We start from the raw sequence: 18,031 nt of genomic DNA on the forward strand, positions 1-18,031 counted from the left end.
ACGTTTGAGATGGAAACAACAAATTGAGGGTTTCCGAGATTTTTATTTTTTTATTTTACTCGTGTACTCACGGTTATGGATAGAAATGTATTGGAGTAAAGAGTACAATATTTGCCTCTCAAATGTACTTGAGTAAAGTCATGAGTACTCCCCAAAAATGATACTTGAGTAAAGTACAGATCCCTCAAAATTGTACTTAAGTACTGTACTCAAGTAAATGTACTCCGTTACTGTCCGGCTCTGATGATATTACGTGTAGCCACATTGGATCAGCGGTTTCGAAAATGCATGGATGGAGGATTCAGCTGCGAGCGCCATCTTCTGGTCAGATGTGGGAATTCATTCGGAGTGCGACTCACATTGCATTATGGGTATTCTCTAGCCGGTTGTACACACATTATTGTAGTACATTGTGGGATTGAATGAGTGCACTCGATAACATCCACTATGGTTTCAGACACCACTATAAATGGCTGTCCCCTCAAATAGTGCCCTATTTAAGGGTATAGGGGGCGATTTCCGACACAGCCATATTAATAGGGTTAACAGGGTATTTTTGCTACTATTCACCTTTGAAAATAATAATAATAATCAGCTTTACTATTGCATGAACTGTCTGTCATCAAGGCAGACCAAGATGCTGACTATTTATTGATATTTAAATATCAGTAATTTTAGTGTTTTATTGTACCTTTAACCAGGCATGTCACTTTAAAATGGTGAAATTTGACATTGTTTTTAATCCTTTCTCAGCTTAATATGTAATTATAGCTTAATATGCAGACAAAAGTAATTAAGCCATTAATTAAAGGTTGATTACCCCAACAAGTGTAAACACTGTTGCTCTGTGGCCCCATCAAAACATTGCTCTGTTTGTTTGACCAGCCCGACAACAGCAACTTTGGCTCAACCAATGGTGTGATTTTTGGGCGGGGCCATTATGTTTTTCTGACCAATGACAAGAGCATGGTTCTTAAGGAACAGGATTCAAATTTTTCAACATCATGTTATTGTGTTCCATGATATGATCAGTAAGAAATAGTATTAGTAAATTATGAATTATATATCAAGTAATCATATAATTTAGCAAGATTTTCTTTATGTAATCCACACAAGAAAAAACTACAGATTTTTGTTTTTTTGGCCTTATGGGGTTTGATGTTAAAGTTTAAAAATGTGCTCCTCTCCTCATGTCTAACTGGTCTGTTGGGGCATCAGTTATTCCTCTGGAAGACTGTGTGAGTTACAGCTTTATCATGTTCTATTAATAAATGATTCATGTTGTGTAGTTTTGATGCAAGCGACACTTTGAATGTCTGGATGCGTGTGGTGTGTTTTTATGCGATGAGTGTTCATTTCGGTTTAGTACACTCCAAAGCTGAATATATGTTGTTATTGGTGGTGTTATGTTTTAATATTCAAGTACTGCTTTTGCTTTATGCCACACAGTAGTTTCTGAAGGCTTAACACAGACTTTCAATTTCTCATTTTACTTAGATCTCTCTCTCATACACACAAGCGTCCCAGGCCTTTGAATCTCCTCCGGTGCTCATTAGTGGCTGACACTTGAAAGTTTCGACAATATTTCAATATTTATCGGTTTTACGTAACTGAGCTGCAGTTGAGGGCAGAAACATGAAACGGCAGCAGACAGAGCAAATCTCCAGGGCTCGAGCACAATTCTCAGCCTCTCACTTATGCTTGAAAAAAAGGTCTGCCAACTCAACTGGAACATTAGATAAAAGCATAATGACATAGCGATATTGGGGTATCTGAGGTACCTGTGGGTCACCAGCGAGGACAATATGGGTCTTTCAGGGTTTAAATGCCATTATTTATGCAATATCATTGTATCCTCAGTGATAGATTCCATTGATGATTTAGTTCTGTCAACATCATTGTCACTAAAGATGATACTTTTTTAGACAATAACAGTTGCTCACCCTCATGTCGTTCTAAACATGTCTTACTTTCTTCTGTGGAACAGTAAAATATTGAAAATGTCTGTTTTATTTGCCCATACAGTGAAAGTCAGTAGTGTCCAGTGTTGTTTTGGACCTCATTGACTTTCATTGTATGGACAATGAGAGAGAATTGTATTTAAACTCTTTAAAAGAGCAATATCATTTGTATATTTAGTGATAAATACCATTTAAAATGTTGGTTTTGTCCACATTGTTTTCATTTATAAGCAGCAATTCATCTACTAAATGTGATACTTGAAGGGATAGTTCGCTCAAAAATGAAAATTCTGTCATTTTTTTCTTCTGTGGAACAGAAAAAGATTGAAAATGTCTCAGGGTTGTTTTGGACCCTATTGACTTTCATTGAATGTATGGACAATGGAATTTGGCATACTATTTCACTCTTTTGGACACATGAATCTTAGTTTTGCATATGGGTTTATAGTATGTGAAGTTAGTTGCAGTCAGTATTTTAGTCTGTGTGTGTACGTAAAAACTCAAAAACCTCCCATAAAGGTCAAGGTGATGAGACATAAAGACAAAACCCCAGAGATGCAGCAGATCAAAGTCTCATCGTGGTTGAACCTATTTAGGTCAATCTAGAGGCTTGTCACTTTTACATCAGACAGTTACCATGTGACCAAAGTGATGCTGCAGGGAATAACAGATCGACAAGAGAAAAGAAACGAGAGAGTGAGAAGAGGAGGGTGGGTCAGATGGAGAATCTGAAGCAATGAAAGAGAGCAAGAGAGAGGGGAGGGATAGCTTTTTCCCGTTGCTTTTGAGTGGGGCATGTTTTCATCCAGTCGCAGTTGAAATTCGTCCACATTCACTCGGGGTCAAGACCAGCCACACCTCTGTTCATCTCCCTTCTTCTGTCTCTCGTCCTCTTCCCTCGTTCCATGTTGGGATTGATTTGTTTTTCATTCCTCGAGTCTCGATGTTGCTCCTATACAACCGTTTCCTCTCTCTCCTAGAATCGATCTATCGCCGTGGAGCTAGACGATGGAGGAAGCTGTACCGGGTGAACGGACACCTCTTCCAGGCCAAGCGCTTTAACAGGGTGAGTTAAAGTCTCTAGTTCTCTCCAGCTTGAATGATGACATCTGCTTGGATTCTTAATGTGTTTAACCCACTTTCTTCAGATTTATGGTCTGTTTGTGGGATGAGTGCATTTCATGATAGATCTTGTTTATGGCAAATAGCGAACTCATTTTTTAGGGTTTTTAGAGTTGTTTATGTTTGAGGGCTGCATAAATAACTCTGAAGTTGTGGATGTCGTACACTTGAAAACGGGCAAGTAGACTGTTGCGATAAGTGCCTGCAGCTGCAGTGAGCAACAACTGCAGATGAGTTTTAAAAACAATCTGTGAAGCTATTTTTTAATTATAATAAAAATCCTCAACTGTAATTTTTTTCAAATGAATACTTGTATTCAGCATAGATTCATTAATTTTATCAAAAGTGACAGTAAAGACATTTATAATGTTACAGAAGATTTATATCTCAAATAAATACTGTTCTTTTAAACTTTGAATCAAATAATCCTGAAAAAAACATTAAGCAGCGCAACTGTTTTCAACATTGATAATAATAAGGATTGTTACAGTACGTGAGCACCAAATCAGCATATTGGAATAATTCCTGAATGATCGTGTGACACTGAGTTCAGCTTTGCAGGCACAGAAATAATTTACACTTTAAGATGTACTAAAGAGAAAAACAGTTATTTTAAATTGTAATAAAATTTTAAAATGTTGCTGTTTCTAAGGTACATAAGAGCTGAACATTGTTAATTATTTTATATAATAGCAAATACATTTTTCATTGTCTAACCCTTCTCTTTAAATTAATTTTTTTTGTTCCTGAATAAATGATTGAATGATTAAGTAGCCCTAATAGCGACTGTTAGCATTTAGCTAACTGTTAGCACGTTAGCAGTTGTAGTGATAGTGACTGTAAGCATATTTAGTGGATAGTAGTGACTGTTATGATGAATATCTACAGCTGTTACAAATCTGTAGATTTACCAGTGACTGATAAGTAGGTGTAGTAGCAACTGTTAGCATATTAAACTGTAGTAGTGACTGTTACAAAAACATCAATAATTATCTGGAGCTGTTGAAAGGTTTTGGTGTTATCCTTTTTATCTTTTTTTGATGATGTGGTGTAGTGGTCTGCTTGAAAAGTGTTGGTTTAGCCCCAGTTCTCCCACTCCAACCCCAATCTAGTGCTTGAGTGAATTGTTTATCATACTGACTGATAGAAAGCCGATAGGAAGGGAAGGGAGAGATCGAGGCTCTTGAGTGCGATGTCTCTTTTATGCAGCGATGCCCTGCCTTTAATCAGATATCATCCCTTGAGGGTTTGTTATGTTAATGCAGACCTCTTCCTGCAGTAGTCTTCATTCTTCTACTGAGCAGAACATGTGCCAGACAAAGAAGAACACTAAAACAACACAAGAGAGAGTGATAGAAGAGAGAGAGAGAGAGAGAGAGAGAGAGAGAGAGAGAGAGAGAGAGAGAGAGAGAGAGAGAGAGAGAGAGAGAGAGAGAGAGAGAGAGAGAGAGAGAGAGAGAGAGAGAGAGAGAGAGAGAGAGGGAGGGAGGAACGAAGACAGGAGGAGAGACATTGTTCATTTTCGCTTGTACTATTTTTGCGAACACTGAAATGTCCCTTTTCTTGGAGATGTTTCTATGGCCCTTGGCAGAGATAGAGGATAAGAAGAAAACAGGAAGAGAAAGAGGCTTAGAGAGACACATGATGAGCACAGTGCCCTTAGGAAAACTCCCTCTCACCACAAGCAGGTGTGTGTCATGGTAATGTGCGTAAATTACTCTTCTCATTTCTCCTTAACAAGGTGATCAATGTTTGACCACATTATGAGCAATATGGCTAAACTGCAGGATGACATCATCAAGATAAGCAGTTCTCCAAAATCATGTCTAGAGTAGAGTCTAATTTTTCAGATTTCCTGAAAAGCTCTAATGTCAGACTGGCTGACGGGGAAAAACTCTGCAGACATCCATTTGAGTCCATAATTATAAAACACTTTTAAACAAGCTAATGGTGGCTGTTTAAAGATACACTGCATCATTTCTGCGCTACTAGCGACACCAAACGGAATTACAAAAACATTGTTCCGAACAGCATACTATATGTATACGATACGGTGTGCACATTTTCTGTATTGAATATATGGAATAATCTCTTCATTAAATCCTGAATTGATCAAATTCTTTGATTTATATTTTAGTATTTTTATATAACATTTTAAAAATAATGTTCTGAATGTTTTTATTATTTTTTATATTTGAATTTGATATCAGACTTGTTTATACAGACATTTTTACCACAAAAAAAAAATAATATATATATATATATATATATAGTTATATGAAATTATAATACATTTAAAATTTGCCAAAATGCACATTGCATGGAATACTGTATCCCACAACACAATGCGTTCAGACCTTCCGTTTCCAGTGAGATGGATCTATTGTTAATATCTTTTTTCTAATCATTTGATCAAATTTTTTTATTTGATTTTTATTATTTTTAAATAATAAAAAAATAATAATGTTCTGAATGTTTTTATTATTTTTCATATTTGAATTTTAGATCTGATTTGTTTATATAGACTTTTTTTTTTAAAAAGACTTATATTTATATGAAATTATAATACATTTAAAATTTGCACATTGCATGGAATACTGTATCCCACAACACAATGCGGTCAGCCCTTCCATTTCCAGTGAGAAGCATCTATTGTTAATATCTATTTTCTAATCAATATTTGATAACATTTCTTATTTGATTAACATTATATAAATAAACATTATATAAAAATAAAATAAGTGTTATATTTTTTTCTTTTTCAATACCTGAATAATATTTGATAACATGTGATTGTTTAATACGTATTTACAAAAATATTATAATTATATTATTATTTATTTATTATTCATAAGTTGATAACTAGATGCATTGCCAACCACATGCAATGTAAAGTCTTCTGACAGTAATGTAGCATACTAAAATTTAAATAATTTAACATTGCATGATACCTATTTCACTTATTATTATTTTTAAAAGTAGTCAATAAGTAGTTAGCTAGTATTCAGAGTCCATTCAACACCAGAGTAACTTCCTGTTGGCGCATCTCTCTCAACACATTCTGCCCTCCTGCTACTTTTCCACTCTCTCCTCTCATTATCCATAGAAACAAGGGACAGAGCAGAAGTAGGTCATGTTTTCCCCTCTCTCTGTCCTTCTCTTAAGGATCTCTCCCTCCCATCAGCACCTCTGGATCTATCTTTGTCTCTTAGTTCGCAGCAGCTCCCTTTGGACGGACAGGACATTTCAAATCTGTAACAAATCAATTTAAAGGCTGTATAATAGATTGAGTTTTACCCATTACTTTTTTTCTCTCACTGTTTCCATGTGCTTTTCATCTATCATATGTGTGACAGAATAATCAAGTCACATCCTTCTCACAAACAATACAGATGCATTTCAAAGCCTCTTGAGACTTCTAGAAGTTTATTTTCCTGTAATGTGGCGGAACGACACATGACTCGTGCAGTTTACTGAGATTATTTCCACTTGTCCGTGTTGTTTTGGCTCTTTGATCGCGTGTGTTGTGTCTGAAAATGAAAAGAGGAGGAGATTTCCCTTAAATTTGAGTCTGTAGTTCACAGAGATTAATTTATGATGTCATAAATAGGGAAATTGGCATCTGTTGCCGAGGCGATGAAGGTGGCAGGTGTGGCGTGTGTGGTGTATCAGATAGAGCGTAATTAGACATCGGGTACGTGTAATAAAAGAAACAGCCCCTAAAACTAAGCAAACTGCAATTGAGCGGTTACAGAAATGGAGATATGGTCGTAATTCTTCACATCTAGTGTTTTTTTTAAAATCTTTTTGATATTGTTTTTAAGGGAGAATGTCATAGGGCTTGATCTTTTCTGTGGATATTAAATCACGAATGTTTAAAAGGTTTGCTCATGCTACGAAAGACCGACCTTGTCTGAACTCTGCTGTTAGCATGTCCTTCCTTAACAGGTAAGAAAACAAAGTGCCGACTTCAAATGACTCGCATTAAGTGATGGATATTGACATGCACAAACTCTAGACAGTCATAGCACTGTTTTAATGGTAAGTGTTTTAATAGTGTGTGTGTGTGGTAATGCGCTGAGATCATTTCCAGGCACTTCACTCATCTCGGCTCTTCTGAGGGCACGGTCGATAAAATCTGAGCCTGGGTTTCTCTCATCTCTTGACCTGTATTTTCAACACCATTGGCAGAGATAACAAACACTTAACACTTAACCTTAAGGATCCTAAGCCGTATTCTACATTTGTATATAAATGTAAAGAGAAGCAGATATTCTTCAAACTTGAGTCCGTATTCATAGAGATTATTTTATGATGCCATAAAAAAGCGCAAGTGGCATCTGTTGCCGTTGTGATGGAGGGGGCAGGTGTTGCGTTTGTGGTACGCAAGTGTGAATATATAATACATATTAGGACCTAACTATCAAATGTATACCAATAACTTCAGTGTTCAGTCCCTTCATTAGTTTAAGGCATGTTCTGCTTCATTGGACAGATTGTACTTTTTGCCTCCATTGCATTCTATGTGTGGTCGTTTAAGGGATGGTGGCCAAAATCCCTATCAAATTAACTTCATGGAGCAGATCGTAAATGGAAATCCATTTCATCCAGCACTCAGAAATCCATCCCGGTTGAATCATGTGTAAGGCATCTCGGGTTAATCCTCCTGATGAGTCTGATCCAGCTCTGCTGTGCTGTAAGGATGCTGTGGAGCGTTTGCCAAGTCGTGAGGGAACAGAATGAAATCACACCCCGTGTCTTTCTCCCATGCTTTTTCTCATCCTTACATTTTTTTTCCCTGCTGAAGCAGTTACATGGCATTCTCCTATGTGAGCAAAAATACAATTTTTACTTGCTTGTGTTGGTTTTCTGTCACTGCTTTTCAATGAAAACGTCTTTCTCAGGATTTGTACTTGTTCTGTGCCAGTTCTGCCAAGCATGCTTTGCATTCCTTTCAAACTTGAACTCAGGTTGATGAGTCCCAGTCCATTTGTTTTGAGATCTGAGCATATATCTGAGATTTTGATTAGTGTGTGTGTGCTACGTGGGCGTTTTTGGGCCGATAGAGCAGCTCTCTTATGCATGCGGACGATTCGCAGATGATGTCACTCTGAAGAGCCTCAGGTCCTTGTAATTATTGTCAGTGTCCCACTTATGGCTCAGGAGTGTGTGTGTGTGTTTTAGAAACTGCTAAATGACATGGATGACTTTGAATTAGACATCTCTACAAAAGAGAGAGAAAGGGGGAGGATTAGGAGGAGAGGAAGTGAAAATACAGAGGCAGGCGAGGAGGGCTGTGTGTGTGTGTGTGTGTGTGTGTGTGTGTGTGTGTGTGTGTGTGTGTGTGTGTGTGTGGGAGGGTGGGTGCGCTTGTGAAAGTGTCTGACATAAACATTTGATCCTCTCTTGGTGCTTTTTCCTGCTCCTCATAAAAAAATAGTGAGCTGCAAAAAGACGACTGATATTCTTCTGCTGGGTTAAAGGTTTTGCATTAAATTTTTAAGTCGTGTCTCTGGTCATTTTTCATCTCCTGCTCTGCATAACATACTTATAAATGATTCAGATTAGAGCTGTCCAATCAATGTGTTCATTTTGTATTTTTTATTTATTAAAGGGTTAGTTCGCCCATTTAAGACATGAAGTTGTATGCAATCCTTACCAGCACTATAGTGCATACACACTGACCCACTCTGTTGTCACCTCCCTGGTCAGAGTTCTGGCCGCTGGAAGTTTTTCAATAAAGTACTCCCGGTTATTTTCCGGGGCCACAAAACTGTGCGTTTTTACATGAAAAAATTATTTGCGTTTCAAAGCTTGATTAATTTACAACACAAAAAACACGCCAGTCAAAATTCATACCTTAGTTTTAATCGGCACTATTTTCTATCCATTTCTATCAATCCGCGCTGCTGTCAACGTCAACAGTGCGCACGTTCCGATCAGCTGTTGATAGCGCGACTCGCTGACAACATGTCTGACTGCGAAACTTCTGATGATGAAACCAATTTTAGCACAATGTCAGGCGGATCAGATGATGAAAGTAATTTTTAGCACAACGACAATGTTATTGATTGCAACACAAAACCTCAATTGTGTGTGTGTTCAATGAAGTTTTCTCAGCAAATCGTACCAATATCCCTATAGCTGTTTTTATATTAGACATCTTTTCACATGTTTTATAATGGAGTCTAAACATCAGCTTGTTTACCGTACAGTTTAGACATGGGATCATAAAGTTAGTAAATAGAGCTTACCCGTGGTACTGGTACAGCAAAACTCTTTAATTTTCCTTTTCCTCCTTGGTTGGGGATGTAATCGTCTTCGCTGAAGTGAGCACTACACACACGAAAATCCTTTATTCTGGATATTTTAGCTCCCGCAGAGTAGCCGATGGCAACCAGCCAAAGCTGTCTCATAGGCTATTCGAAACAGGAAAACGATGGAATCTGAACTTTGATCCCGGCACATCCTTGTGGTCACAGCCTGGGAATTTACAACTTCGCACCATTGTTAATTTAATACTTTTTACGTCGTTGTCAATCGATTGCGTAAACACTATGGAACAGATAGAAATGGATAGAAAATAGTGCAGATTAAAACTGAGGTATGAATTTTGACCGGTGTGTTTTTATGTGTGGTAAATTAATCAAGCTTTGAAACGCAAATAATTTTTTTCATGTAAAAACGCACAGTTTTGTGGCCCCGGAAAATAACCGGGAGTACTTTATTGAAAAACTTCCAGCGGCCAGAACTCTGACCAGGGAGGTGACAACAGAGTGGGTCAGTGTGTATGCACTATACACTCACCTAAAGGATTATTAGGAACACCATACTAATACTGTGTTTGACCCCCTTTCGCCTTCAGAACTGCCTTAATTCTACGTGGCATTGATTCAACAAGGTGCTAAAAGCATTCTTTAGAAATGTTGGCCCATATTGATAGGATAGCATCTTGCAGTTGATGGAGATTTGTGGGATGCACATCCAGGGCACGAAGCTCCCGTTCCACCACATCCCAAAGATGCTCTATTGGGTTGAGATCTGGTGACTGTGGGGGCCATTTTAGTACAGTGAACTCATTGTCATGTTCAAGAAACCAATTTGAAATGATTCGAGCTTTGTGACATGGTGCATTATCCTGCTGGAAGTAGCCATCAGAGGATGGGTACATGGTGGCCATAAAGGGATGGACATGGTCAGAAACAATGCTCAGGTAGGCCGTGGCATTTAAACGATGCCCAATTGGCACTAAGGGGCCTAAAGTGTGCCAAGAAAACATCCCCCACACCATTACACCACCACCACCAGCCTGCACAGTGGTAACAAGGCATGATGGATCCATGTTCTCATTCTGTTTACGGCAAATTCTCACTCTTCCATCTGAATGTCTCAACAGAAATCGAGACTCATCAGACCAGGCAACATTTTTCCAGTCTTCAACTGTCCAATTTTGGTGAGCTCTTGCAAATTGTAGCCTCTTTTTCCTATTTCTAGTGGAGATGAGTGGTACCCGGTGGGGTCTTCTGCTGTTGTAGCCCATCCGCCTCAAGGTTGTGTGTGTTGTGGCTTCACAAATGCTTTGCTGCATACCTCGGTTGTAACGAGTGGTTATTTCAGTCAAAGTTGCTCTTCTGTCAGCTTGAATCAGTCGGCCCATTCTCCTCTGACCTCTAGCATCAACAAGGCATTTTCGCCCACAGGACTGCCGCATACTGGATGTTTTTCCCTTTTCACACCATTCTTTGTAAACCATAGAAATGGTTGTGGGTGAAAATCCCAGTAACTGAGCAGATTGTGAAAGACTCAGACCGGCCCGTCTGGCACCAACAACCATGCCACGCTCAAAATTGCTTAAATCACCTTTCTTTCCCATTCTGACATTCAGTTTGGAGTTCAGGAGATTGTCTTGACCAGGGCCACACCCCTAAATGCATTGAAGCAACTTCCATGTGATTGGTTGATTAGATAATTGCATTAATGAGAAATTGAACAGGTGTTCCTAATAATCCTTTAGGTGAGTGTAGTGCTGGTAAGGATTGCATACAACTTCATGTCTTAAATGGGCGAACTAACCCTATGGAAACAATATATATTGACCATGCACTTTTTGTCTATTTGCTCATTTATACTTTACTCATCTGCCACAATAATGTCTTTGATTTATCTTCTTTCTTTGGAATTTATTTATTGATTTGTCTGTTTGATTTATTTATTGAATTTTTTTGCATTTATGTTTTATACAATTTTGATATTTTTGCTTAATTGCGATTTGTTCACTTAATTAATCTGCATATTATGTTATTCATTTATTTTAAAAAGTTATTCGATTGACAGCCTTCATTCAAAAACAGCTTTATTGAAAGTGAAAATTGATAAAGGCTAGAAATGTTCTCTTGTCTTCATTTGCGACAACTGAGCTGTCGATTTAAGGTGTTAATTTAGTATAATTAATTCATTATGGCAACAAAATATTGTACCACTTTCTTTAAATTAGCTTTATTTGTTTATTAGCAAATATTGATATTTGTGATTAATTGCACTAAGTCTGCATATTATGTAATTAATTAATACATTTGAATAGATTGACAAACTTAATTCAAAAACTGCTTTATTGAAAGTGAAATTGAAAAAGGCTAGAAATAAGCTGTTCTCTTGTCATTTGGGACATTACTCTGTCCAACCCACTTATACTTCAGATTTCAAGATGCCAAATTCATTTCAATCCTATTTTCTTTTCTGAAGTCCAATTATAATTTTAGTCAAGAGCTTTTGCACCAAGAACAGTCGTAATTAGTTTTGAAAGACTATTTTTCACCCTTTCTCTGACATTAAGAGTTAAACAGGCTGTATACCTTTTTATGCAAATTACATCTGTCGTGATTGGCTAAACTCTCTGCATATTGAAGAGATTAAAGATTAACAACACCCACACTACAATACTCATTACCATATAGGTTGGTATGTAAACATGCTGATCATATATGCATAATGTTGAATTCTGAACAATGTTTTTGTTGCTTTTCTCAGTCTATTTCCTTTTTTCAGCTGAATAATCACAACAACAACAACACAAACAAAGGCTTATTCAGAAGTTTCAGTAGCTGTATTCAGTCATCAGTGACAGTAGTAGTATTTTCAAATCTTCAGAGTATGGGTCTTGCTTTACATTCCCATGATATTCCTGCTGTATCTGGGATACGTGGTGCACACGCTCGGCCCTGAAGGCCCCTTTCGCTCAGCTGTGTTAAATGTTTGCTTTTTGTTGGGGACAATTGGTTGGGTTTAAAGTTTAATCCACTGTCCTGAATGGAAGCCCGATACGTGCAGACTTGATGTGTTTTAAATGGGTGCAGATACACATTGTTTCTCTGGCACTGCGTTTGCTTAGCAGCGCTGGCTCGATATGTTCAAAAAGTCCATGGGGTGGAAGCTGTGCTGGGATTCAGATGCGAAAGGGGGAGAGAAGAAAGAGATGTTTATATGATTTCTAAGAATAACGGCACAGAATCAGTGCATATAGCTTCAGGTGAACTCATGATCTTGTTCTTTGATAATTTCCTGCTGATGGGTGTTGCCAATGCTGCCTTCTAGTCGTCCTTGAGGAAGATCCTGAGATTTTGGTCGGAAATAAAACAAGACGCGTTGGGAAATTTAATACTTCTTTCTCTGTCAAGAAACACAGGAAGTTTTTTTGTGCTTGTTCAACAAAAAGCAAAAGATTAGGTCTTGATAAGCGGCTGGATTTCAGATAAGTCGCTGCTCCACAAACTGACTAACTTGGTTTTGTTAACAGTTTTTGTATGTACATATCAGCATACTAAAATATTCTCTTATGAGCTGGTTCTTTTTTAGTGAATCAAACATATAGCTTACAACTAACTGTAAATCATTGTGACTGACTTGTTACTTTGACATGGTTAGGTTCACATTATACATTATGCAAGTAGGCTACTATTAAAAAAATAGAACATTGAAAAGTCATTTAAAAGTCTGTAAAAACACAAAAATAGTTACTGTATATAGTCATGTATATGTCATCATTTGGTAATGGAATTGCATATCTTTTTTCCCCCCTAATATTTATTCCTTTCATGTACTAAAAGAATTGTTAATGGAATCATTGATGAACCAGAACGGTTCAACTCTTTACTATTCCCATCCCTAATCATAAGGAACGTGTGTATTTCCCGGTGCCAGCTTCAAGCTTTAGATGATGTGTGCTACTTTCAAGCCCTGATTTCCGAACGTTTAACCGCAGTTACATAAACTGAGCACCTGACAGAAAGCGCTAAGAAAATGTAGGTCATTCATCAGGGCTGGAGGCTTCAAAGATACAGAGAAATCACTGCAGCAGGTGAACATCTCCTTAGATGGTGAGAAAGTGTTGTCTAAAACCTCACCGGCAGCACAGGGATCATGATATGCTCACAGAGCTGTGAAATAGAGTCGAGGAACACGGAGGAAACGTCAAGCACTGACAAGAAGAGCATCTTATATCCACTGAGTCCTTCTCTGAGGGGTTTGTTGAAGGTCCGTTAAACCAGATATCAGCTATGGCAGAGAGGGGAAACTGTCAGTGGAAGAGCATGTCCGTTAATGAAAGATTAGCATATTTTAATAGGATTATGCTACACGTAGCACTGAAGTCCTGCTGTTAGAGCCCCCTGGTGGACGGTTTGCATATCACATGCACAGGAGACTTGTGCCATCTTTCTTGGTCTTTCCAATGTCCCCCTTTTCTGTATTTATTTTGCAAATCATTCCACAGTTTTGACCGGTATTATTTACTGTATTTCTATCATGCTTTTATATAGCAGTTTTTACTGTAACATTGTGTCCCTTTCAGTCTCTTGCTCTTGCTCTCACCCGCAGATAGATCGAGAACCTCACAACAAACTGAGCTAAAGATATTTTCATTTATTTGTGACTCACAGGGCATGTGTGTGAGCAGGTGTGGGTGTGTGTGTTCTTTTGAAACCTTATTGTTGGTTACAGCAGTCAGCAGAGTCCTCTGATCTGCCGAGCTTGGGTTTTAAACAAAATCTGTTGAAATCATTAGCTAGGCTTTAAGTGTGTAGATGCTGAGTGTGTGTCATCTAGAATGTGTTTAGCAATACATAAAATGTAAATAATACAAGTATGCGGTATATTTATCTGACCAACGTCCTGTCAGAAATGTTTGATATTTACTTTGCATACAGTTCCAATGCTTACCAAAGCTGCATTTATTTGATCAGAAATACAATAAAGCATGGTAATATTGTGAAATATTATTGCAATTTAGAATAACTTATAATTTATTTTTATTTTAAAAAAATTTTATTGTCACTTTTGATCAATTAGTGCATCCTTGCTGAATAAAAAAAATGTTTTAATTAAAACCCCAAACTTCTGAACAGTAGTGTTCACGTCATTGTGCTTTATTTCAACTTAATTTGAATTCAGAATTCATTACTCAGCTCATGTGTGCCATCTACTCATGTGATATCTGTAAGACATCCCTTTTTTCTTTCACAGTTTACTTAAGTCTGTTGTTAACAGATTAACTCATTCATGAAGTGTTTCGACTTGCTAAACTGATCATAGATAACGATAGTGTAACTTCAGTAGTTGTGTGTGTCTGTGTCTCTCTCAGAAAGCGTACTGTGGCCACTGCAGCGAGAGGATATGGGGACTGGGGCGTCAGGGCTACAAGTGTATCAACTGCAAGCTTCTGGTCCATAAACGCTGTCACAAGCTCGTCTCACTGACCTGTCAAAGGCATATGGTGAGTCTTTTAGTCAGCTCTAAAAATATTCATCATCTGTCTTTTGTCACTGAGAGTCTTCATTCAAATGAAGTCAGACTTGAAAGCATAAAGAAGTGAAAAAATGTACTTGCAAAATGTAAAAATATTTTTTATTGTATTTGTCATTTCATTCAAATAAGCACATCCTCCACTGTTGAGAAGCTCATTACTGTTTCATTGTAATGTTTTATTGACTTTTTCCTCTCTTCTCACTTCTCAAGAGTGTTGTTGGATTGATAGCCCTTGTGGAATTTGTCAGATGATAACACTGTCTTGTCAGTATTGAATTGACCTGATTCTGTGCTTAGACAGAATGTCGAAATCATAGACTGAAAAACTGTAACATTAAACATCTTCACAACACCACCTTCTGCAAGAAATGTTTCTGCAGGGGTTTCTGTATGTCAGAAATTCAGTATGAAATTCAACATTGTACTCCTGATTTATTTACATGACAGAAGACATCAGACATCCGATTTCCTACATCCGATGTTTTTCAAACAGAACCCAAAACTGATGAGCTTTACAGTCTGACTTTATCCTCATTTTGTGAAGACATTCTGTCATTCGCCTGCCTCCTTTCATTATAGTTCTTTTTCTCTCTCTATCTTTCTCTCAAATGTTTGTCATAATTTTGTTGTTACACATTTATGGTCTCGAGTTTTGACTGAGAATACTTAGCAATAACTAAAATCTATCTATCTATCTATCTATCTGGTTTAAAATTTTCCTTTGTTATAGAATTGGAAACATTGTTATATTATTATTGTTATATAATTATATATTATATTAATATATCGATAATATGTTGATAATAATTGTCTGCTTGATATGTTTTCTTTTTGTGGTCGTTTGAAAGGTCTCATAAACATTTCAAAATATGACATTTTGTGAAACAGTATTCAGTGGGAAATAATGTAGAACATAGAATCATTTTATCTACCGGTATTAAGTTTTAATTGGATCGTGTAGAGCAAACTGTGATATTGTTGGTTAACATAATTTTTTGTTATGTCAACAGATAAGAAAATTCATTTCAGAGGTAGAGAAAGTTATTCGATTTTGATAAATGATAATGAAAATATTTATACATCTCTTGCACAGGGGACCTTTATTAAGAAAGTAAATAGGTTTTGATTTCATGTTGGGATAAGTGAGATTCTGATTTGGAGCCTCAAAGAGGAGAGGGAAAAAAGACATTTGAAAAATACCTTGCCCGTATCGTCTGTTTTTTCTCTGCAGGATCCAGTCATGCCATCACAGGAGCCGTTGGTAGATGATGATAAAAGCGGAGAGGAAGTGGAGCTCCCCCCTGAGGACCCTGAAGAAACAGACACAAGTAGGTCTCCATCTCCGCTGTGTGCATGTGTGAATGCTGTTTTTGTGTGGGTATTGGGGTCATTCTGTCCTCTATCTGTCAGAGGTCACTGCTGACTGTGGTAGGATACTGTTGTACATCAGGTGTGAGTAAAGTCACATTGACCCAGTTGAGAGAGAGAGAAAGAGAGCGACAGTCCAGTCTGTGGCTCCCCCTGCTGGAATCTTATAGCATTACACATTAAACATGAGTGATTTGTGAAAGGAAATTGTTATTTTGAATTTGATTAATTTAAAGTGCCCCTATTGTGCCATTTTAAAGGTTCCTCATTTTGTTTTGGAGGTCTTCTACAATAGGTTTACAATTCACCCAAGGTCAAAAAACACTTGAAATTTCTCATAATATACATTGCACATCACCTAATTTCTCAAAGAGACTGAAAATGGTTCGTTCGAAGCTTCAGTCTCTCTAAACCCCTCCTTGCCGAGAGCCTACTCTGCTCTGATTGGTCAGATGGCCCAGTCTTTTATGATTGGTCTACCTCTTACAGCACGTGTTGAAAACAAAACGTCCATTCCCATATCTGAATTTCAGCTCTGGAGGCTTCCTCAGTGCTTGCACAGTGGAATCGAAAGGAACGATGGCGCCGGTTTTTCCGTATCTTTTTGAAGTGCGTGCAAAGTTGATTCACAGCGCAGAAAACAGTGTCTTTTTCACATGTCAGCAACACGAACCAAACTCTTCCAGGTGTCAGCTACATCTACAGTGTTTTAGGGCGGGTCAAAGTACATGTCATTCTCGGGCAGCCAATGAAGACCATAGGCTGGCGCTGTACAAATTTGTTACATTGTTACGTATGTATGTAACAGGAAGTAAGGCCGGAGACACACTGGCTGCGTGGCGTGTCCGTTTTTATTTCGGCTCCCATGTTAACAGGTTAGAGCTTGCACACTGCCTGCGTGACACGCGCGTCTCAGGCGCGGCATGAGCCGCGCGGAAAACGCGTGCATGCTAGAAATAGAACCGACGCCTATTTTTCACGCGACACGCAAGCGTGTTGGAAGCGTTTGCAGGCAAAATAGTATAGGAAAAGATGTTTATATGTCATTTTGTACACGAATACATATTAATAAATTACATTTTGATGTTTGAAAATCTAGGTTTTGACATAAATTCAGATATAAATGTCTTTTTTTTTTAATCCCATTATTTTTGCCTATATAATTTCATGTCATTTTATTTTTTAAACAGTCGAGTCCTGGTGTCCACTACAGGTCATAGCATATGAATAAAATATAGCCTATAAATATTTTCATTTGTTTCTAATGATCTTAACAATGTGATTACATGAAAAAAAATCAAAATAATTCTTTGAAAAAAACTTTCTGGGCCTCAGGAGGATATAAAGTTAGGATAGGCTACAATAACATCGTAGTGTGTCTTCTGAGTGACGGTCCAACATCAGGTAGGCTAAATATAGGATCTTTAAAGCTACACAAAATTTGTAAATGTTATTGAAATAAACAGACAGCCGCATGTTTCCCTATTTTTCGGATTTTGGAAGATGCGTGATAAAAGTTGAAATTGATGTCGTAAAGGCAAGAGCAACAGTAATCCAAATGTAGACTGGTCTGTCAGCGCCCTCCCTCTATGTCACATATAGCGAATATGTATTCGTGTACGCCACGCAGCGCCGCGTCAGACACGCTTCTGGTGTGCAAAGACACAGAAAACGCGACGCAGCCGCCACGCAGCTGACACGCAACAGAAACGCCACGCTCACGCCACGCAGCCAGTGTGTCTCCGGCCTTAGACAGGAGGATATGCTGACGATTCGTTTCA

General features: G+C 37.8%; 1 protein-coding gene across 3 annotated transcripts in view; it reads left to right on the top strand.

Annotated features, from left to right (window-relative positions):
• prkcz (protein kinase C, zeta) overlaps nucleotides 1-18,031 on the top strand; it is a 77,867-nt gene that overhangs the window by 9,891 nt on the left and 49,945 nt on the right. For all 3 annotated transcript variants that reach the window (XM_056238726.1, XM_056238724.1, XM_056238725.1), the window contains exons 2-4: nucleotides 2,942-3,027; nucleotides 14,719-14,850; nucleotides 16,114-16,210. In XM_056238726.1, the coding sequence (XP_056094701.1) occupies nucleotides 2,942-3,027; nucleotides 14,719-14,850; nucleotides 16,114-16,210 (315 nt within the window). The remainder of the gene's footprint in view (nucleotides 1-2,941; nucleotides 3,028-14,718; nucleotides 14,851-16,113; nucleotides 16,211-18,031) is intronic.

Source organism: Rhinichthys klamathensis, unplaced genomic scaffold (genome assembly GCF_029890125.1).
Source record: "Rhinichthys klamathensis goyatoka isolate OS25496 unplaced genomic scaffold, OSU_Roscu_1.1 h1tg000533l_1, whole genome shotgun sequence".
Lineage (NCBI taxonomy): Eukaryota > Metazoa > Chordata > Actinopteri > Cypriniformes > Leuciscidae > Rhinichthys > Rhinichthys klamathensis.